The sequence below is a fragment of the Balaenoptera musculus genome, chromosome 18 (genome assembly GCF_009873245.2).
Source record: "Balaenoptera musculus isolate JJ_BM4_2016_0621 chromosome 18, mBalMus1.pri.v3, whole genome shotgun sequence".
NCBI lineage: Eukaryota > Metazoa > Chordata > Mammalia > Artiodactyla > Balaenopteridae > Balaenoptera > Balaenoptera musculus.
The window spans coordinates 23150422-23174413 of record NC_045802.1 but is presented as its reverse complement, the minus strand read 5'-3'; the positions used below and the strand labels follow the sequence as shown (position 1 = coordinate 23174413).

Below are 23992 nucleotides of genomic sequence, written 5' to 3'. Positions count from 1 at the left end.
CCCGCACCCAGCCCCCCGGCCCGGCCTCCGCGGCTGTCGCGGGGCTGCCGGGCGTGGGCTCCGTCCGTCCGCGGTCAGGCGGGTGAGGCGGAACGGGCGCCGCCCGCCCAGCGCCCGGGCACAGGCTCGCGGCCTCCCGGTCTCGTTCAGGCTGAGGACTGGGGGCGGCAGACGCCTCAGAGCTCGCCGCCCACCGAGTGTGCAGCCGAAGGCGACGCGCGACGGGCGAGGACGGAGAACGGCCTCGGGTGTGCGGCCGGCCGTCGGAAAATCTCGAAGGGCCGGGAGGAGTCCGGCAGGTGAGGATCGGCGCCCCACGGGGCCGAGCGCGGACCGGGCGGGTGGCAGAGGCGTCGTGGGGCTTTTCACGGTCCAGAGGGAGGGGGTTAGGAGTGGCGGCAGGAGAAAACCATCCGGGGCAAAGGGGGTCACCGAAGGGGTCACCGAAGAGAGACCGGCAGCCTGGGGTGGGGGAGGGCAGGGGCTGGGGTGAGAAGATCTGTGCGCGGGGAGTGAAGAGGAGGGCAGGTGGGACGCACACCTGATCCAAATTGCCGTTGCTTATGAGATAATTGCCATACCTGAGTCCTGCGTGAATCCTGGAGTCATCCCTGCTTTTATCTCCTTAAAAACGCATTTAAAAAAAATTGAAGTATAGTTGATTTACAATATTAGTTTCAGGTGTACAACATAGTGAGTCAATATTTTATAGATTATATGCCGTTTAAAGTTATTATCAAATATTGGCTATATTCTCTGTGCCGTACAATATATCCTTGTAGCTTCTTTTATACACAGTAGTTTGTACCTCTTAATCCCCGACCCCTATCTTGCCCCTCCCTCCTTCCCTCTCCCCGCTGGTAACCACTAGTTTGTCCTCTGTATCTGTGAGTCTGCTTCTGAAAAACAGCAATAACAAAATGCAATTTTTCTGAAGGAAAAAAAAAGCAATTAAGAATTAAAAGATTTTTAATTTTTAGGTGCAGCTCCATTTAACCTATTGAACTCGAGACCCAGGTTTTCATATGAAGGGATGTAAATTAGCAAACCAGTCATATCCGGATTAATGATATATCAATAAGTGGACACCCTGTAATTAAAAAATGGGACTTTGTCTAAGTCAACAAGTAATTCCCTGCTTAAAATTTGCTACCTGCACCATTGTAAAGCAATTATACTCCAACAAAGATATTAAAAAATAAAAATTTGCTACCTGAAAACAAAACAAAACAAAACAAAAACTTGTTCTGCTGGAAAGATGTAAAGTACTTTCACAAAATGAATTAAGAGATGGCTTTGCTTTTCATTGTCCTGGTTCTGACAAATAGTGGACTAGCTTTTCTGGAAGGAGTCTAGATTCACTATTTTGGTTACATTTTTAAGTCAATGCAATTCTTTTTACCCATCCACAAGTTTCTGTTGTAACTATAAGGAGATTGATACAACTTTGTATTCTTACTTATGCTAATTTTTCGTTACAGGTGATTTTGGGGGGCACAGAAACGTTCTTTGAAGAACTTTGTACAGTGTTGAAGGATGGCAGAAGCAGTGTTGATAGATCTCTTTGGTTTGAAATTAAACTCTCAGAAAAACTGTCATCAGACATTACTAAAGACATTGAATGCTGTCCAATACCACCATGGTGCCAAGGCCAAGTTCCTTTGCATAATGTGTTGCAGTAACATCAGCTGTGACCATGATAATTGTGAATTAGAAACAAGCAATGGATTATCTGCTTTCCTGAGAGAATTTGAGACTGTTAGCAATCCCAGCATGGCTGCCTCATTGTATACTATTAAACAAAAAATTGATGAAAAAAATTTGAGCAGCATTAAGGTAATTGTGCCTGTGCACCGGAAGACATTAATGAAGGCTTTTATTGGTCAACTCTTCACTGATGTTTACAGTTTTGAGTTTGAAGATTTACAGATGACTTTGAAGGGAGGTCTTTTGAAACAGCCTACTGAAATAAACATAATCACAGCTCAAGAACTAGAAGCAATCCAGAATGAAATAGAAACATATTTGAGAAGTTTGCCAGCCCTGAAAGGAGAATTAACCATTATCACATCTCCTTTGATCCCAGGTACGTTAAACACTATCTGTTGTTTTTACTGGATGTGAAAAACCAGTCTTTCTTTACAGGTTGTTCACCTCTTTTTGCTTCTTTCTTTTGTAGACTGTTGTGAATTTATGTGTTCATTAGCATCAGTTACAACATGGGAGTGTCATGCATGGCCTTGTAGTGTCAGGGGTGTCAAGGGATAGCCACCCTAAATAAATAAATTCTATTTATGCAAATTCAGCTTTAAGACAAATCCCCCACCCCCAGCCTTCCTTTTAAATGAGATTTATGACCGTAAGCATTTCCTGCTTAGAAATTCTGAAACCTTAACTCATTGGTGCTTTCACAGAAGAATGAAGTTTACTGTGAGCTATGTGAGCTATATGCTATTGGGATAGCAAAGACAAATGGAACAAAAGATACCCTTTGAAGAGCAATAATCCCACAGAGAAGGTAAAACAAACTCAAAGCATTATGTCGTAAGAATAGATGGAGGTATAAAGAGCTGTAGAAATTAGAAGGCAGATAAACTAACGCAGGATGAGGTGATTAGGGAAAGTCTTAATGAGAGACTGGGTTTGTAATGCTTATGGTCTTTTGTATGTCATGTTTTTAATCTTCATTGTTTATCTTCAACAGATATTTTCATACATGGCTTTACTACAAGAACAGGTGGGATATCTTACATACCAACTCTTAGCTCATTCAATCTCTTCAGTAGTTCCAAACGGAGAGATCCCAAGGCTGTTGTTCAAGAAAATCTGCGTAGGCTGGGGAATGCAGCAGGATTTAATGTGAAGAAATTTTACCGAGTAAAGGTACAATTTTGTTTCTTATTTTGGAAGATGTAAAGTATATTCTTATTTATTTATTTATTATTTATTTATTTATTTATTTATTTATTTATGGCTGTGTTGGGTCTTCGTTGCTGCACGCCGGCTTTCTGTAGTTGCGATGAGCAGGGGCTACTCTTCCTTGTGTTGCGCAGGCTTCTCATTGTGGTGGCTTCTCTTGTTGAGGAGCACGGGCTGTAGGCATGCAGGCTTCTGTAGTTGTGGTGCGCAGGCTCAGTAGTTGTGGCTTGCAGGCTCTAGAACGCAGGCTCAGTAGTTGTGGTGCATGGGTTTAGTTGCTCCGTGGCATGTGGGATCTTCCCGGACCAGGGATCAAACCCGTGTCTCCTGCATTGGCAGGTGGATTCCTAACCACTGTGCCACCGGGGAAGTCCCTAAAGTATATTCTTGACTCTGCTAATGACTACATGGACTTTAAATAAGTTATTTAACTTTTGCATCTAGTGTTTTATCTAAAATTTAGTATAATGTTTGTGATTATTTTTCTTAGAGCTGTATACCATAACCTAAAGATCAATTCTATGTAGATATATATATATATTTCACCTGGAGCTCCTCATGTCTAAAAGTACAGTGAATTCTCAGAGTACAGTACCACTGCCCTTTTTGATTTAGAAGGAAGATTCCTGCATGGTGGGAGAGAAAAGCCATTATTAATCAACACTAGGAGGAACTAGGGTACAACTGATGAGATAATTGTTTCTTACAGAATTCTAGCATTACTTGACTCCAGGAAAAGTAAAAATATCATTGATTTGGAAATTTAATTTCTTTCAGTAAATTAGTACTTTGTGGAAAGTACTGCGATTAGAGATTTACCCATCTCTACTGGGAGGTATTCATGATGGATGGACTATTTTGAATTTTTAAAAATGTTTGTTAAATGTAAAAGTCTGCTTTCCTTTGAGGAAAATATACAGAGATTATCACATCATAAAGTTAAATAAGTAACTTTGTTATTTTATCATATATGGACCTGATATATTTAATGAATGCTTGTAACCTTAAACTGCTTATATAATTTTGTACAAGATGCGTAGTTTCAGAAAAGCTTATGGTATGAGAAACTCTTCAGAACATTTTTTTCTCACATCTTTGGTTTTAGATTGATCATGCCAATGATGTCTGGATTATGGGAAGGAAGGAGCCTGAATCTTACGACGGAATCACCACAAATCAAAGAGGAGTCACAATAGCGGCTCTTGGTGCTGACTGTATACCGATAGTTTTTGCCGATCCTGTCAAAAAAGCATGTGGGGTTGCTCACTCTGGTAAGTGTACTTAATTAAGCATCTAGGATTTTACCAATTTTTTTGGTACAGGAAAAATTATAATTTCTTTCTGATGGACATTACAAATAGTTAATTACTACCCATGGTGGTAAGTGTAAAGATAGGGGAGAGCTAGCAGACTCTTAGGACAGGAGTAGATAAAAGGAGTCCCTAACTCAAATTATATGAATCAGAGTATAATTCCCAAAGAAAGCAGTACTTAGGCTGATTCTTGGGGTGATTTGTAGGATTTGGCTAGGTGCCAGTGTTTCTCAGCAGGGGTGCTATTAACATTTGGGGCAAGATAGTCTTACACTGCAGACTAAGTTTACTTGGCTTTTGAAATTCTTCATGACAGTAGCACTCAGAGTTGTAATAACCAAAAAAAAAAAAAAAAAAAAAAAAGCCTCCATGCTTTTCAAAACACTCCCAGGGAGTTGTACTGCCTGTAGTTGAGAACCCTTGAAGTCCAGGTAATAGGGAATAGGAAGTTGAGACATGTCGGGTCGCAGAAGGTGTTTATGAAAATGCAGAAGCATGTGTAAAGGTGTGGAGGTAAGAAAAAGCAAGATATGTTTGGAAAACCGCATTTAGTTTAATATGCTGTAGTCTAGTGGCTTTAACTATTCTCTAAAGATAAGAACAAAGAATTTTTAGGTGCTGTGTTGTGTTAAGGTTATGGAATTTTGTTTTCTGGTGATTTTTTAAAAAATACTGTTTAGACTATCCAGTGGTTATGAGTCTATGTAAAATGAAGAATGATCTCTTAGATTTTCTTCTGCCTGTAAATCAGCGACTACTTTGCGTTTTAGACTATAGATAAATAAGAAAGTGGTGAATTTTTCTTTTGATCTAGCTAAAGTAATGAATGACTAGAAGTCAGTAACATTGTCAAAAGTTACTTAAAATTTGAGTCTTAGTTCCTAGATATAAAACGGGAATATTATTTGCTACTTCCTGGGTTTTGAAACATTAAATTCAAAAATATCAAAGATAAAAGAAACAGTCTTGAAAAGGAACAAAGTTAGATGTCTCACACGTCTCCATTTCAAAACTTGTTATAAGGCTACAGTAATCAAAACAGTATGTATGGTGCTGGTATAAACACAGATGTATAGAGCAATGGAATAGAATAGACATCCCAGAAATAAACCCTTGCATATATGGTCAAATGATTTTTCACAAGATACCTAGACTGTACAATGGGGAAAGGACAGTTTCTTTAACAAATGGTACTGGGAAAACTGGATAGTCATATGCAAAAAAATAATGTTAGACCCTTATCTTATGTCATATATAAAAATTAACTCAAAATGGATCAAAGATCTACATGTAAGAGCTAAAACTCTAAAACTCATAGAAGAAAGTGTAATCGTAAATCCTTGTGATCTTGGATTAAGCAATGGTTTCTTAGATATGATGCCAAAAGCACAAGCAACAGAAGTAAAAATAGATAAATGGATTTTGTCAAAAGTAAAAACTTCTGTGTATAAAAGGACACAGTAAACAAAGTGAAAAGTCAATCCAACAGATTGAGAGTAAATATTTGCAATTCATATATCTACTAAGGAGTTAATATTCAGAATATATAAAGAACACCTACAGTTCATCAACAACAACAAAAACCAACTTGATTGAAAAATGGGTAAAGGACTTCAATAGAACATTCTCCAAAGATGATATGCAAATGGCCAACAAGCATGTGAAAAGATGCCCAACATCGCTAATAATTTGGGAAAAGCAAATCAAAACCACAGGATATCACCTCACACCCATTAGGATGGCTAATATTATAAAAAAAAGTGTTGGTGAAGAGAAATGGAAACCATAGTGCGCTGTTGGTGGCAGTATAAACTGGTGCAGCTCCTATGGAAAACAGTATGTTGGTTCCTCAAAATTTTAAAAATAGAATTATCATATTACCCAGCAATTCCATTTCTGAATATATATCCAAAAGAATTGAAAGCAGGATGTTGACAGGATATTTGCACACCCATGCTCATAGCAGAATTATTCACAATAGCTAAGAGGTGAAAGTAACCCAAGTGTCCATCCACGATTGAATGGACAAGCAAAATTCATTCATACACTGGAATATTATTCAGCCTTAAAAAGGAAGGAAATCCTGACCCATGCTACAACACTGAATGAATCTTGAGGATATTATGCTAAGTGAAATAAGCCAGTCACAAAAAGACAAATACTATATGATTCCACTTATAGGAGGTACCTAGCGTAGTCAAATTCATACGAACAGAAAGAAGACGGGTGGTTGCCAGAGACTGGGGAAGGTGGAAAGGCCAAGTTCTTGTTTAATGGGCATAGAGTTTTAGTTTGCAAAATGAAAAAGTTCTGGAGATTGGTTGCACAGCAATGTGAATAGACTTAACGTTACTGAAGAGTACGCTTGTAAACAGTTAAAATGGTAAATTTTATGTTATGTGTTTTTTCCCATGATTTTTAAAAGTGTGCATAAAAAATGAAGGAGAGAGAGAAGACTAAGAAGATATAATTCCAGTGGAAACTGAAAGTACAGAACATTTTAAAAAGGAAGTGGAAGGGACGTCCCATTAAATGTCTCTTCTGTGTCAGGTGCTTTGTATAATATACCTCATTTAAAAACCAGTATTTTAATTAGTTGATTATTTGGCTTAATTAATTTTGTGATTCATTTACTATTTCTGGACTTTGAAAAATACATAAACTGACTGCTAATTTTTAACTTAGATATAAATTATGGTGAAATTTTCTTATGTTTTAACTTTGCTTATCTCTTTTTCTTCTTATTTACCAGGTTGGAGAGGTACTTTGTTAGGTGTTGCTATGGCTACAGTGAATGCTATGATAGCAGAATACGGCTGTAGTTTGGAAGACATTATTGTTGTACTGGGGCCTTCAGTAGGACCTTGCTGTTTTACTCTTCCAAGGGAATCAGCAAAGGCATTTCATAATCTTGATCCCAGATGTGTACGGCTCTTTGGCTCACCAAATCCCTATGTTGACATCCGTAAAGCCACGAGGTATGTTTGATTTCAGTCCAGAACTGCAAGTTTGATTATTGCTTATTGCTTCTAAAATGAAGATAATTTTAGAAAACAATTAGTAACGCCAAGAAAAATTCAGGTGGCAGGTATTTAAGTAGCTGACATATACACTTACACAAAAACTAATTTTAAATATGAAATCTTTTCTCATTTAAGTTTGAATAACAGCAGTCTTCTGATCTGGTATCTCTTATTGATTTAAAAGTGAAGGAAGAAACAGTTGGCATTTAGTTTTAAGAGACCTACTTAAACTTCATATAGAAAAGTTGGCACTTTTTATAGAAAAGAATGGCACTTCACAGACATTCCTCAGCTAAATTCTCCTAAATATAATAAACTATCAGGAAACTGATATTTTTAAATTATTCCTATTCTCTAACTGGAGGAATATATTTTTCAGCAAAAATACTAGATAATATAAATACATAGATACTTTCAAGTTTTTTATGGTCCCTTGCACTTTTGAATTTACGAAATTTTGCTATTAATAGATAATAAAAACTATTTGTCATTTCTACAAAGGAAAATTGATGTCTGATTTGAATTGTGTTTCTTTTCCAGTCAGCAAAACCTTACCCAGATTCTGCCTCATTTAGTACATAAGTAGAAAGGATTGAAATTGATTCTTAAATGTGACCTGTGAAATAAGTGTCACTAATTTATAGTCATATTTCATACCATAAAGTGTTTGAGGAGAAGCAACTTTCCTGTGAAAAATCTGGTTAATAGAAGGAAAGGAGGCGGGAGAGTCAGATGACTACAAAGCACGCTCTGTCTGAATCAATTGAATCTTGTCTTCAAGATTCTTCTTAAATAAGTACTTGATTTTGCTTATAGAATCCTGTACCCAGATCATGTCTGCAGGACAATATGGAGGTTATACAGTTCACATATGAACTTAGGTGATTAATGGTGGTGAAATCTACCATTTCCTGACTTGTCCCTGTTCTGTAACTGAATAACAATTTGCATTGTTCCAAGCAGATCTTTCCCAGAATTCTTTTACACCAGTATCCATACTTTTTCCATATTGCTTTGGCTGTTGGTAAAATAAACCTTCTGTCTTTTGAAAAATCTTTATCCTAAGGATTCTTCTAGAACAGGGAGGAATTCTACCACAGAATATTCAGGACCAGAACCAAGATCTCAGCCTCTGTACCTCCTGTCATCCTGACAAGTTTTTCTCCCATGTCCGAGATGGCCTTAACTTTGGTACACAGATTGGCTTCATATCAATTAGAGAATGAGGTATAGTAGCTTCTCTCTCCCTGCTCCCCCTCCCTTCTCCTCCCTCTTTCCACCTTTCCCACCCCGCATTTTAGAAAATAATTAATTATATTTAACTTTACTCCTTTATTCCTATAGGAAGAACTAATTCTCTACTTTTTAGTGAAGCAATAGTAGTAGAACAGTTAATTTTCTGTGACGTACTCTAATATAAAGAGCAGCTACTTCTTTTCCTAGTTAATGAAGAATATATTAATAAGTATATATAAAAGTATAAAACTAAAATAATTTTTTCATTAAAAAATCATGTATGTATGCCATTTAACTCTCCTATGTACTTGACATCTGTATATTTTCTTTTTTTTTTGACATCCGTATATTTTCTATCATAACATCTTTATATCTTTCTTTTTTAAATTCTTTTGATTTTTGAGAAGAAATCTTTACATAAAAGTTCTAAATTCTATAATAATAATACATACACAGACCAGACTGGTTTTACAACCAAATTTCCAGCTGATTATCTATAGTAGGAGTTGGTCAGTTTTCTTTAAAGGGCTAGAGAGTACATATTTTAGGCTTTGTGCAACATGTAGTCTCTGCTCAGCTATTCAACTCTGCTTTTGTAGAGCAAAAGCAGACAGGAGCAGAAATGAATGAGTATGTCTTTGCTTCAGTAAAACTTTATTTACAAAATAAAGATTTGGTCCACAGGGTATGGTTTGCTGACACTTGAGCTACAATCATAGAGCAAGATTGAACGTAATTTCATTAAATTAGTATTTCTTAGAGATGGATTTTTTTTTTTTAGTTATACAAAAAATATTTTGTGACAGTGATTTGGCACTGACCCTTTAGCATATACCTGATTTTCTTTAAGGTTACTTTTAATTGAATTAATATTGTTTTTAGGCTTTACAATGTCTTTAACTCTTTAATATACAAAAGGCTTTGATAGATTTAGTGATTCTTACATTGATATTTTAATAGCACTACTAATGGCTTCCTCATATTTGATTTCTATGTATTTTTACAGATACTTGACTGGATTTTTGCATAACTATTTCCTGCTTCCTTCCAAACCAACTGTAAGAGAGAAATTTAGCTGTTTGATATACTTAAAACAAAAAGGATTATAATGAATAATTCATCTTTCAGATATATTTTCATTATCATCCAATGCCAAATGATTTCATTGATTCTAACAATAACTGACACAAAATCAAGATGATGTATTGGGTTGGCCAAAAGCTTTGCTCAGTTAATGAATACGTTGTTCAATAATGTTCTTGGTGAAAATGAAAAATGTGTCCTTTATTTTTACTTAAACCCAAATGAACTTCTTGGCCAACCCAATTGTTTATATGTTACACAGATAAGGATTATTCTTAAAGTTTGTACTCTGTATTTGTTACGTAAATCAGGAATAGGTCTATTCAGTTTAGTATTTATTGGGTAGCCTCTATTTGTCAAGTATTGTTTGAATCATAGGTGAAATCAAGATGAGTAATACTTTTTCCCTTTGAGTCTAATGCAGTGGAAGAGATAAACACTTCTAACACTTTAATTTTAATAGCCGAAGAGTACAGGAGAAGGGAGGATTAATTCTATGTGGAAGGCAGAATAGAGAAGGTATTACAGAGGAAATGACTTACCACATGCGCCCGAAAGATGTATAGGCTTTTGACAAATAAAGAACAACCATAACAGGTAGAGGGAATACCGTAAAGTAGGGCATGAAACTGTACATGTATAATATGTTCTGGAAAGAGAAGGGTGTGGGCAGGAGTTACGGGAAAAACAGGTTAGAAACAGATTAGTTTGGGTCTCGAATGCCGTGTCAGAGAGTTTGGAGTTTATTTTCCAGGCAAAGAGTAGGCATAGAAAGCAGGAGAGTGTTTTTATGTCCTTGGCATTATATTTAACAGGATGGATTTAACTTGTGAGAGACTAAAGCAGAGAGATTAGTTAAGAGGCAGTCACGATACTTTTAAAAAGAAATAATGAAACCTGAATGCAGTGGAAATTAAAACAGAGGCAAGAGTAGATGAATTAGCGAGACATTTCAGAGATGGAATCTGCAGATCCTGTTCCTAGATCATGGAGGTAAGAGGTGAGGAAGAGTGGAGAAGTCCCTGATGCCTCCACAATCTCTGCTTGGCTGACTACCTAGAGTGGCAGCAAAGATGGGGAGGAGGTTTGGGGCAAGGGGGAGGGATGATGAGATTGGCACACAGACTGAAGTACATCCAGATGGAAATATGTGGTCAACAATTAGAAATAGAGACCAGGAACCTGGGAGGGAGTCACAAAAAAGACAGCAGTTTGGGAGTTGGCTATGCAGAGGCAATGCCCGAGTCTGCTGGAATAGGCTGTATCATCTCCGTAGAAACATAGGGTGAGAAAAAAGGAGGTCCAAGGATGAAACCTCATGCAACACTTGCATTTGGAGAGCCAGAAGCTGAACCAGTCAAAAAGATTAATCCTGGAAGAAAAAACATATATAGTCATTTTGGAGAAAGAAGCCAGCATAGATATGAGAGGTACTCAAAAAGAAATCTTCAGGGAGTTCCCTGGTTGCCTAGTGGTTAGGATTTGGCGCTTTCACTATGGAGGCCCGGGTTTGATCCCTGGTCAGCATCCTGCTTGCCGTGCAGCATGGCCAAAATACAAAAATAAGTAAGTAAAGTAAGTAAGTAAAAAAAAAAAAAAAAAAAGAAATCTTCAGAGAGAAAATAAAATGAGAAGAAACCAATGGATTAACCATGTTGAGCTGTTCTATAGGTCATGGTGGTGGAGTCAGATTTCAGTTCTTTGAGGAAGAGGATGCACCAGTGTCAACCCTTCTTCGCTAGTATTTATTGGAGAAAATAAAGCACCGAGGGCTGTATTTTGAAGCATTGGGTGTGTGTGTGTATATATATATATATTTGGGAGGGGGGATGAGTAGTCTTAAGTGTATTTGTAGGCTGAAGAAAGGAGTTAGGCTGTTTTCACTTGGGAAAAATGGTATGTATGGTACATATTTTTAATGTGAATTGTCACATTATACCTTAAAAAGATTTCTTATTTCATACATATATTTCTTACCTGAATATGCAGAAAATTACACTTGTTTGGTACTTATAAAGGACTTTCAAGTCCATTACCTCATTTTACCTTTACAGGTACCCTGAAGTACATGTCAGATGCTATTCCTTTTATTCAGATGAGAAAACTGAGCCTTGTTGAGGTAGAGGCTAAAATCACATAATTTGTGATAAAGTAAGATTTGAACCCACATCTTGTGACTCCAAATATCATTTCAGATTATACAGTTAATCAGAGCTATCTAAATTAAATGTTTACAACTTTTTGTTAATATCACGTATCCATCCACCCAGTCAAAATTTTGGTGAGGTGCTAGGGTAGGTTAAAAATTATAGTTATGGCCCTCAAGATATTTAATATCCAGTGAAAGGTGACATTCAATAAAGCAACAATTTTAATACTGTGATATGTGTTGTAAGGTTGTTTAATTCTTTTATGTAACTCATAGCTCAGTGTGAAATTTATATAAAATACCTCATTTCTTCCAATTTAGGGAAGGCATTAAATACAGATCATGGGACAAATTCATGCAATCAAACTCGTGTAAAATACTCTTGTTTCATGACAACAATAAGATTAAGGAATAATTCCATTGAGAAAGATGGATAATTTTCCAGTTCTTCACTGTATATTATTTTGTTGAATGCAGAGTATTAGGCAGCCATGTTTTACTTTATGTACCAAAATACTCCAAAACCAAATAAAAATTGTTTGATTATCTATGATTTTGTATTATCTGTGTCAAAGCATAGAATGAAAAGTTGTCTCCTTGCTGTTTTACTGAGTGAAAAGTATTGATTCAGTAACTCAAAAACAGAATGTTTGTTGTTAAATAGTCGTATCTTATTGCCTCTACAAGATCTCTCTCACTTTTAAGCATTTGTATATAGGTTTCTGGGACTTTCAGGGTGTAACTACAATGATGACTTTTAATAAGTTTTGTTCTGTTTTCAATCTAAGCACTACTACTAACTGCACTTAGAAAATATAAGTTGTCATTTTAGTAAGACGATAAATTAAGTTTGTAAATCAGAGTGCATGACATGATTTTTTAGAGGTACTAATTAGCAAACTAAAATTTATCTAATTGTAATTTTAAATTCTGAAGAGTAACATAGTGATTAAATATGCTATACTCCATTGCTTTATAAAGCAAAGGAAAAAATGGTCTTTCCACTAGGAGGTAGTATTTCTACAAGTAGCTCTGCTCTGTTTCTTGGTATAAAGTTGAACCAATCTTAATCTCTGTATTTATTTGTACAAAACACATATATGGCTCTTAATTTAGATGCAACTTATTATAGTTCAAGTAGGTAAAAACATTTAGGAGTCCTCACCTACCTGGGTCTCACTTCTACAGAATCTCCAGTAACTGCTTTTCTGTAAGTAGATTGGGGGGTTGGGGGGGATTCAAAGAAGCTTATTCTGTGTCACATGACAAAAACATAAATGATACCCATGGATTCAGAAGCTGGAAATAAGAGGACAGTGACATATGAACTCATTTTATATCTCAAAGTGGGATTTGATACTTGTTTTCACTCAGTTGTCCTAAAGTTGTACTTCCGATGTATCCATCTTTTTATGTGAACTCTTAGAGAGTGCCACCAATCTTAGACATGGATCTGTGTGTGTGTGCTAAATGGTAAACAAGAAATATGTGCCATGTATGGTACATAGCCTCTTTGCCCCAGCTAACGTAAAGTCACACAAAATACATTGGATGCAGTGGAATCATAGATTTCCCTCTATAAAGATTTTGTAAATCGGGCAGTAAAGAATGGAAGCGTGGTCCTTATGCTCACTGTATGTGTTTATAGGAACTCTGGTCTAGAGCACGTCCATTTCCATTGTAGGCAGTGTTTTTAAACTTTACTTGTGATTTCAAAGATGAGGCAGCTGCTGTAAGTAATGCATTGTTCTGTGTGAGGTCATTGCTTAATGAAGGAAAAAGAAATCTGCCAGTACTGCTTTTTCCGGATTAATGCATTTGGTTTGGACTCACAATGATCACATGTTAGTTGTGTGGAGACAAACTTCTCATACTCTCCGTAGATGCATTTTCTTTGTAGAGAAGGAAATGCTTACATCACGCTCCCTGTGTCTGTGCCAACTGCCTGAGGTGAGCTATGTCCTTTCTGTATCTGGAGCAGGCTTTTTGTTTTATGTAGTTCTCAAAAGGCTGGGGTGTCCAGTTACCGTATCTTATTAAACAATTAAAATTTCTAGCAGATTCAATAGCTCAAAATACCACATTCCTTTCTAACAACAACAAAAAGGGTACTCTCATTCCATGAGAAACATCTGTAGAAAATAGACTGGTTCATGGTGGCAATTGAGTTTTGAATTTTTATTATCCTTTATTTTCTTCTTAATTATTTTTGCATCACACATTGCTACAGTTTACATCTTACCAGTGCTTCCCCATTATTTCACTTTCCTTAAGTACTTGTTTTAGTCTGAATCTAATCAAACTCTAGAGCTAATTATCAATGTATAAGAAATATGGGGGAGGGAGGATTAAGTTAAAGGATACCACAAATTTGGGGCAGTAAAAAAGTAATCCACTTTTTGAAACTGGTCAAGAATTTTAATAAGGATGGGAGATACAGCTGAAACCAATATGTCAACTATACTTCAATAAAATTTTTTTAAATAAAAAAATTAAGTGACTATATCATTTTACCAAAGAAAAGATAGGAGGGGACTATTCTGGATTAAAATAGATTTATTAGACCTAACAGTCCCATGAAATGAGTGGGCCTAGTTTGATTCCAATGAGAAGAAATAAACTATAGGACATATTTTTGAGACAATTGGGAAAAATTTGAATATGATCTAGGTATTAAATGATGCCAGGAATTATCATTAGTTTTTCTAGAGGTTAATGATATTGAAGTTCTGTAAAAAATATCTATGTTGATCTGTATTGAACTATGTAGGAGTAAACTGATGTGTTACATGCCAGTTGCTACCAAATGTTTCAATAATAATAATAATGATAGTAATAATAAGGATATGATGCAAAATGGCAAAATCTTGAATTGTTAAACCCGAGCGATGGTTATCTGGGGGTTCATTGTACTGTTTTCTCTACTTTCGTGAATGTTTGAAATTTAGCCATAATTTTTAAAAATTTAAACTTCTTGCACTGCTAGTAATATTTAAAGTAACATTTTTGTTTAGAAAAAGTATGTACACATTTCAGTTTTCTTTATTAAAGCAGAAGATGAACATTGTCAACTCATTCTTTTATATGCATGGTGTGGGGAGTGGAGAGGAGAAAGCAGACATATCTGACTGTTGGATTTTTGTTTAAATGAAGAATATGAGAATTATATGCCATTTATATTAACACAGGAGGTCTATAATTCACAAAATAGGAAACAATAAGGAGCCATACTTTTCTGCTAAATAACTATCCTAAAATAATAAGCTTACTTTTACATTTTCTATTATATTAAGTGGAATCTGGTTGGTATGATGATTCCTTTAATGAAAAACTACATGGAACTTCCATCCTCTGGCATAAGAATAGTCTAGAATAGAATAAAAATGTATGGCTTAATAGCAGTTTATGGTAAAAGTTAGTGTTTTTCAATGAAAATTAATGGGACTGCCAAAAAATCTCATGGGATCCCAGGTTGCCATATAGAAGTATACTTCTAGAATGAGCAAAGCAATGTTTCTATTCTGTTCTAAATTTATTAGACCATACTTGGGGTATTGTAGTACATTTTGGGAAGTACCCCTTAAACAAGGTCAGAGAAAAGCAATACTAATGGTGAGGGGGCCCAAAGCCAGATTATGGGAGGGATGGTCAAAGGGACTAGAAATGATTAGCTTGGAGAAAAGAAGTCTCAGTGGAATTTAAACAACACGCCATAGATATTTGAAGTACAGAATGATGATGGAATAGAAAAAAATAGAACAAATTAGTGGAAATTATAGGAAGACTGATTTTGGATTAGTATGAATGTTGAGAAAGGCTATCTGCCATGGGCCTTAAGTACTCCAGCGAGGCCCTGTTTGCTCTTTTTTTTCCAGGACATTTATCAGGGTTGTATTTGCAGCAAGCAATCTTGAGGGATAGGTTAAGATACCATTTTGGAGAAAAGGCAGACTTGCTTACCACTTATAAAAGTGAATTCCCCAAGCTCAGTGTTCTTAACCTAGGACAAAAACCTACCGTGTGCATAGAATACACCTGAGCCCCTCTTTGGTGCCCCCATGGGACTTGGAGGGAAGGGAACTAACTCAGATATGATGTTTATCCTACTTGTTAACTATGAATAATGAAATCTTTTGTCTCTAACTCAGTCATCTCACATCTTCTGCCAACACTGGTGAAACAGTGATAGATTAATTTATTAGCTCATAGGTAGGATTAGATCGATAAATCCCAGATCCAACAAAGGAGAAGCACATTAGTTCATGGGTTCCCTATTGAGAGGTGTTCAAGTGAATGGATAAACCTCTATTTAGGATACTGCATAAACACAGCAAAAACCAAAGCCCCAGACTAGTTTTCCTTAGACATTCAATGTCATGCCAATTGCATAAATTTTATTTTTCTTTTTAGGAAAGACAGTATATAAGTTTAGACTTGTCTGTAGAATACCAGAAGATTCTTATTGAGTTACTCCAAGAGAATGTTGCTATGCCCCTCCAAGTTGAACCACTAGGAAATCCCTATATAAACATGGCCTCAATACATATTTAAATGACCCAACTTCACCCATTGTCTCTATGTATCCCTAATCTCATATTCTTTATTTGCCTTCAGATGAAGGGAGACTCAAAATTATTATGCCAAAGATGTAATGCATCTCTGATTTCACGTCAGAGCTTTTAGCACCCTGGGGAGTCAAGACTGGAATCTCGAATCTCTGCCTTGACAGCCCTCTTTCTGCCCTATGACAAGTTAAGTATCTCTGACTTGTCTTATTGGAAATTCATGAACATAAGTTTTATTAGCATTAATGAAACTTTAGTATCAAATGTGGTGGTAAACACACTCAATATTTTTCTTTCATTGCTGGAAGCGTTTCATAATATTTACCAGAATACTTTGAAAAATGTGTATTAAAATCTAGTCTGGCTTTCTGAATGAGTGGTGTGATTCAGGTTTGGATCACATATGATATCACTGAACATAAAGTTTTAACACTAGCATCATGGTGATAACCTCTCACAGTCTTCCTTTGTCTTTTCCTTTGCATATGATTTGTGCATCATGCACATTCATCCACTGGGTGGCAATGTGTACTCAAGAATGTTTACTGTTTCTAGTTCCCTCAGTCTAACTGAAATTAAGGCATCAAACTTTTATTTGGAAAATTGTCATTGTATCAAATCTTAAGAAACAATATTGCCTGAATTCAAGCTTCTACCTACAGAGATTTTAATAATGTTAATACTTCCTACCATTTACTCTCAACCACATTCTTCTCCCAATGTGTTCACAGGCCACACATTTGCAAAATAGATGATCCCTCATGCTCTTCTCAATCCACGCCATTTTATAATTATTCATACCTCACTCCTTAAATACACACATGCCCCTTCTATGTTCCCCTAAACTATATTCTGACCCCAACACTCTTAGTTCCCCACCTCTCATTTCTGTGGCTCTTGCCTGACAATGAATTTTCCCCTTTTCCATTTTGTTTCTTAAATACTACATCTCCTTCACAGTGAAATCAAGAGACACATCATTAAGCTCCTATATAACATAGTATACATGCTCTCTGGTTCTGTACTACATCCTAGATAAGGAGAGCAGATTCAGGAGATGCATTTATTCTTGGGAAGTCCTGTAGTTCCCTTTCACTTGACTTAATTGTCCAAAATGCAGAATAATACTAATTAACTAGCTCTATGTAAGATTTATCTTCAAGTTAAGAGAGGGAAAAACTTCCAAGAAATTAAATTGTATATCAAGTGTGATTACAACATGAGAAAACCCACAAAACTTTATATATTTTTTTAAAATTGAAAATAAAATAGTAGTAATAGTAGTTGCATTAGATGGTGAGATTATGAAAACTTTTGTTTCGCCTTTCTGCTCTTCTGTATTTTTCTATATTTTCTATTTTTTCTATATATTTTAATGAACTATACTTTTTTGAAAAGAAAAAATAATATCTAACTGTGCCTAAACCATATTTTATCTTTCTCTTTCCTGGATTGAAAACCTCCTTTTTCTTTCACATATCCTTGGCTGTCTAATTTTCCAAAAGGTACTTAATAATATTTTGACATTTCCTTGACTCTCCACATGGTGCTGAGTGTGATGGGAGGTTTGGCTCATACTTTCTTTTTTTTAAAAACAATCTTTATTTTAGCATAGTTTTTAGACTTACAGAGAATTGTAAAACCCCCCTGTACCCCACATCCACTTTTCCCTATTACTAACATCTTACATTAGTTTGGTACATTTGTTGCAATTAATGAACCAATATTGATACAATATTGTTAACTCAAGTTCATACCTTATTCAGATTTCCTTTGTTTTCATGTCCTTTTTTCTGTTCCAGGATCCTATCCAGGACACCACATTACATTTAGTCATCATATCTCCTTAGGCTCCTCTTGGGTGTGACAGTTTCTCAAGATTTCCTTATTTTTTCATAACCTCAGCAGCTTTGAGGAATACTGGTTAGGTATTTTGTAGAATGCCCCTCAACTGGGATTTCTCTGATGTGTTTCTATTGAATAGACTTGGATTATGGATATTGGGGAAGAAGACCGCAGAGGTGAAGTCATATCAAGGGTAAGTACTATCAGCATGACTTAGCACCATTGATCACCTTGCTGAGGTAGTGTTTGTCAGGTTTCTCCATAATAAAGTCACTCTTTCATTCCTCCTTTCCATGCCTTACTCTTTGTTGGTGTGTACACAGCTACACTTAGTAGGGAATTATGTTCCAGCTCTGTGAAGGGAGAGTATCTACATAAATAATTTGAAAATTTTCTGCACAGATTTATCTACTCTCCTCCCTTTATTATTTATTCAATAATTTATTTATATCCAAAGGAAACAAAAACACTAATTTGAAAACATACATGCACCCCAATGTCCATAGCAGCGCTATTCACAATAGCCAAGATATGGAAGCAACCTAAGTGTCCATCCATGAATGGATAAAGGAGATGTGGTCCATATATACAATGGAATACTACTCAGCCATAAAAAAGAATGAAATAATGTCATTAGCAGCAATATAGGTGGATTTAGAGATTATCATACTAAATGAAGACAAAGACAAATATCATACGATATCATTCATATGTAGAATCTAAAAAATAAAGTGAACGAATGAATATAACAAAAGAGACAGACACACAGATAAAGAGAACAAACTAGTGGTTACTGGTGGGGAGAGGGAAGGGGGGAGGGGCAAGATAGGGGTAGGGGATTAAGAGGTACAAACTACTATGTATAAAATAAATAAGCTACAGGATATATTGTACAACACAGGGAATATAGTCAATATTTTATAATAACTTTAAATGGAGTATAATCTGTAAAAATTTTGAATCACTATGTTGTACACTTGAAACTAAAATATTGTAAATCAACTAAATATTTCAATTAAAAACAAAACAAAACAAAATTCAGTCATCCCCAATGAATCTTTCTGTACTTTTAGGACTGATGTGTAGCTTCTCTTCTGGCCCTACTTAGAGATTCTACATACACCAACACAGACCCAGAGATCTGGTGACTTTCTTAGGTCACCCTGCAGTTAATAGTATGGAACTGGATGCCTACTCACTTGACCTTCGACCTTCAGATCAGAGCTCTTTTCACCACAGAGCTTTGCCTCATTTAATAATTGATTTATACATTTAGCTCATTCATTTGTTCAACAAAAAATGCCTGAGTAACTGCTTCATACCTGACACTGTGCTAGGATTTGCAGGTACCTACAAATTTGGAGAGTTTATACCACTTTAAATAGAATCTAAAATTGGGTAAACTGCCACCAGGTGGCGTAAACCCTCAGACTGGCAAGGATATTTGTAAGTAATTTGTAGGTAACCATTCAGTTTTTCCTCTTAGACATTTTTTCAAATTCAGATGGTGAGAACTGGTCTGAATGTGTAATCCAGGTTTATCATGTTCTGTGAAGGTGCAGCCAATCTTCCAGCCTCCCAGGCAGAAATCTTTGAGTTATTTTTGTTTCATTTCACGTTTTACTTACTGAGTCACTGCTTGTTCAAACTGGCTTCTTCCCTTACCTATAGCCCCTTCATAAAAATCTCCAATTTAGAAGTGTCAGGGTAAAAACACCCTGGTCTGGTCTCAGCCTACTGCAATTTCACTGCTGATTCTGAGCCTTTGCTCCTGATGTTCTCTTTCCCTGAAATTCCTCCTTTAAACTCTTTCATCACTGACTCACCCATGTTCAGCAAACATTTGAGTAGTCATGGTGATTGGTAATATATGAAGTCCCAAACTACATACTGTCTCCACATACTGCTGTGTTCCTCCCTACCGTTCTGAGGGTAGAGGATATCTAGTTGGTAAAATTGGTGTATGAACAAATATATTGAAAACATTTACCAGGCACAGTGGTGACAAAAGTATCAGCCTTGCAGAGATGGTCAAGAAAGAAATTGGCCCCTGGGTTAGGACTGAAGTTAACTCAAACAGTGTAAATGGATACAGAGTTAAAGATTGTTTTACATAGTGAGATGAAATGGCATGGTATTTCAAAGTCTGACAATTTTAGCATAGGTAGAAGGTATGATGTATGTAGGCAAATGCTCAAAGTTGGTATGAAAAAGAAAGGCAGGGATCAGATTATGAGGCCCTTTGAATGACACGCAAAAACGTTAGGACTTTATGCTTTAGACATTAAGAGTCATTATAATATTTAGAAAGGAGGATGACACAAACATTTGCATTTTAGAAAGATCATCTGCAGCTGTATGTGGCATGGATTGGAGAGAGGTGAGACCAGATATGAGGTAACCAGTTAGGAAATGACCATAGAGCCTGGGTGGAGAAACTAAGGCCTGAACCAAGGAAGAAGCTGTCTGAAGGAGATGCAGGGATGAATCTGAGAGATTCAACAGAATTTGATGAGGAATCAAATATGAGAGTAAGAAGAGTGCTGGGTAACCACCGGTATCCTGATTTAGGTCACTGGGTGAGTGGTGATGTCATTAAGCAGGATAGAGGATACAGGAGGCTGAGCGGTTTTTAGGTGGTGGTGGTAATGAATGTCTTGAGTCTACTTTGGGACATATTATCTGATTATTTGCACTAATCAACTTCATACATTATTAACACACAGGTTAGAACAAAAAGTCTCTGTAAAGAAAAATCTCCTACTACCACTCATCAATCTAATCAATATGCAGTCAAAAATATTTTAGGAGGGCTTCCCTAGTGGCGCAGTGGTTGAGAATCTGCCTGCCAATGCAGGGGACACGGGATCGAGCCCTGGTCTGGGAAGATCCCACATGCCGCGGAGCAGCTGGGCCCGTGAGCCACAATTACTGAGCTTGCGCGTCTGTAGCCTGTGCTCTGCAACGAGAGGCTGCAATAGTGAGAGGCCCGTGCACGGCGATGAAGAGTGGCCCCCGCTTGCCACAACTAGAGAAAGCCCTCGCACAGAAATGAAGACCCAATACAGCCATAAATAAATAAATAAATAAATAAATTAAAAAAAAAAAAGAAAGCAACTATTCAAGCAGAGATGATCAAATGGACATTTTACAGGGGAGATGGTTTGAATGTGATCTTAAAAGTGGCTAAGCTTTGGGTGGATGAAGGTGTGAAGGAAGGCTACTCTGAAAGGCATGAGAACAGGGAAATGCAAAGGTTTCCTGTCTGAGAATACAAGGGTATAAGGGTATTGGGGCCAAGCTACTTATGTCAGAGCAATCAGTAGTCTTTAAAAAAAAAAAAAAAATTTTAGGAGTTAAGTGAATGGGTCTTGTGGAACACATATTCCAAACTTTCCAAGACAGTTTCACTTCCTACAGTATTATTCTTTTTAATAAACACAAGTCATTAAATATATAAATTTAAGATGATTTAATTTTTTATCTCTTGTAAGACTTTTCTCATAAGTAAGTTCATAAATTATTAAAAGGTTTAAGGTATGAGTCCTGCTAGTTAGGAATCTACAGACTAATCCAGACGAAGAACTCAACACCCAGTGAAGAACCGCTTAGTGGTAAACTGTGTTGGTGTAAGGGTTCGTGGTGCATCCAGAAAGTGGCTGTCATTTTGGACAGAGAGGGCTGTGCTGAGAAGAGGCTGGAACTGCAGCAAAGCTCTGAAGAATGAACAGTATCTGAAAGTCAGACATTGAGTGAGGAGAGCAGCCTTAGGAAAGGAATCAAATTGGAAATAACCTCAACGTGTCCAAGGGAGATGGAGGACCATGGCCTATCTTGATTAGTCTTTTGACTGAGCCACAGAGAGAGGCTGCTAGGTGGTGTGACTCCTGTTTCTGCCTTCCTATATCCAGCTCCTCTTCACTTTGTGATCATTTTTCTAAGGTATAATGAAAATTTCTAGTTGTGTGGTTTCCAAGGTTTTTTTTTTCATTCCCTTCCTGACTTGTTCCCATTTCCATCTCATTCTGAATTTTAGCTTTTCTTTTTAAAAAATTTTTTATTTTTATTATTATTTTTTAACCTCTTTATTGGAGTATAATTGCTCCACAATGGTGTGTTAGTTTCTGCTTCATAACAAAGTGAACCAGCTATACATATACATATATCCCCATATCTCCTCCCTCTTGCGTCTCCCTCCAACCTTCGCCATCCTACCCCTCTAGGTGGTCACAAAGCACGGAGCTGATCTCCCTGTGCTATGCGCCTGCTTCCCACTAGCTATTTTACATTTGGTAGTGTATATATGTCCATGCCACTCTCTCACTTCGTCCCAGCTTTTCTGACCTTAGTCCTAAAAGCTTTTGCTAAGTTTTAGGATTCCCTAGTCACCTTACTTTCTATTTTGGGTAAGATTCACATTTTCCTGTGAGGTATACATGCAGTCTTTTGAGGCAATGTTATTGGAATTCCCATTAGAGGTAACTGTACAATAGTGAGCTATTCTTCTAGTATATTTTCAAGAACTGTGGATAGATAAACACATGGTACTGAAAAATCCATAACGTAAGGTGGATATATAATCATGCCTCCTGCATAGTAGCCATCTGATAAATCTTTATAAATGAATGAATTTTATGTAATAACCTATTAAAAAAAGAATACATCTTTTCTACTCACATTTTTCACAAGGACTTTTTACCGCCAGAGCAAGAAATACAGTAGAGGCTCCAGGGATAAGTGGCGAGGTCACGTTTCTTTTGAGATAATTCCTTTGGCTTCGCCTTTAAGTCAAGTCAAGCTCTGACTCCTGATGCTGTGAGGTGAGGTGAGGGTCAGGGACCTTGTGTGTCAACCCCCTTCTCTCCAGGGGGCCCTAGCTCAGCGATCTGTAAGAAGTGTATCAAAACATTAGTCCAAGTGTCTGAGTCCACTTCAGCTATTTGTGTTTGAAATTTTGTATTTGCAAACAGTTTGCTCTTTAAAGTTGGTGAACATTCCTTTTATAATTTGTTTACACTGTTTGTTGGACAAGCTACTAATATTACTGATAGAGCAAAATTAAAATTAAACTAGCCTCACTCTGATGGTTGATTATAAATCCCAAATTAGCAAAGTCCAATTAATGAGGTTTTATTATCTACGTATATATGTGTATGTATACAGGGTTACATGTATGTGAATTAAGAATGATAGCAATTTAGAACTAGAGGGACACAGAGAAATGAATTCTATTTAAAGCCTACATTTTTGCAGATGAAGAGATTTGCAACTGGTAAATTGTTCTTCTTTTACCCAAGAGACTAGTTCTATATTTAAACACAATCCAGAAATACCCTCCTTTACAGACGTAACTTGCTATGACTCCACAGCTCCACTGAGCACATACATATTATGTAATGCTCTCACTTCTATTAGCTGTGTCTTATCACCTCCCATAAGTCTCCAGCCACTTTGAAGACAGAGATTTTATTTGTCTTTGCACAATCCCCACAATACCTGTCCCAGCCCATCCCCATGTCTGATACTGGATTGAGCATCAATCAAACCAGTAGGCAGCCATGATCCTGCACTGAAATCAAGGAAACAACCATTAAGGTGATAGATCTCTTCTGAACTTTGCAAATTTTCTTCTGCTCCAGTACATCTGACAGTTTCCCCAGATAACCTTGTTTGCTATTTGGAGTCCTGTGGTCTCTACTCCTCTCCTGATAGGAGGAAGCTGTGCCCTTATGCTAAGGCTCTCCCATCCCGTTGTTTCCCTACTCTAATACCAACAACTGCAGTGGGTTTGCCATTCTCTGGTTTGGATGCAATTTAGAATTGCCGCCACTCCCCAGCCCCCCTCTTGTGGTGCCCCTC

General features: G+C 36.8%; 1 protein-coding gene across 1 annotated transcript; it reads left to right on the top strand.

Moving 5' to 3' along the window:
• The first annotated feature begins 169 nt into the window (after positions 1 to 169).
• On the top strand, positions 170 to 12273 carry LACC1 (laccase domain containing 1). The gene is made up of 7 exons (XM_036831582.1): positions 170 to 299; positions 1482 to 2086; positions 2705 to 2883; positions 4025 to 4190; positions 6985 to 7210; positions 8322 to 8482; positions 9498 to 12273. The coding sequence occupies exons 2-6, from the start codon at positions 1537 to 1539 to the stop codon at positions 8479 to 8481; spliced, it is 1281 nt and encodes a 426-aa protein (XP_036687477.1). The 5' UTR covers positions 170 to 299; positions 1482 to 1536; the 3' UTR covers position 8482; positions 9498 to 12273.
• The last annotated feature ends 11719 nt before the right edge of the window (positions 12274 to 23992 follow it).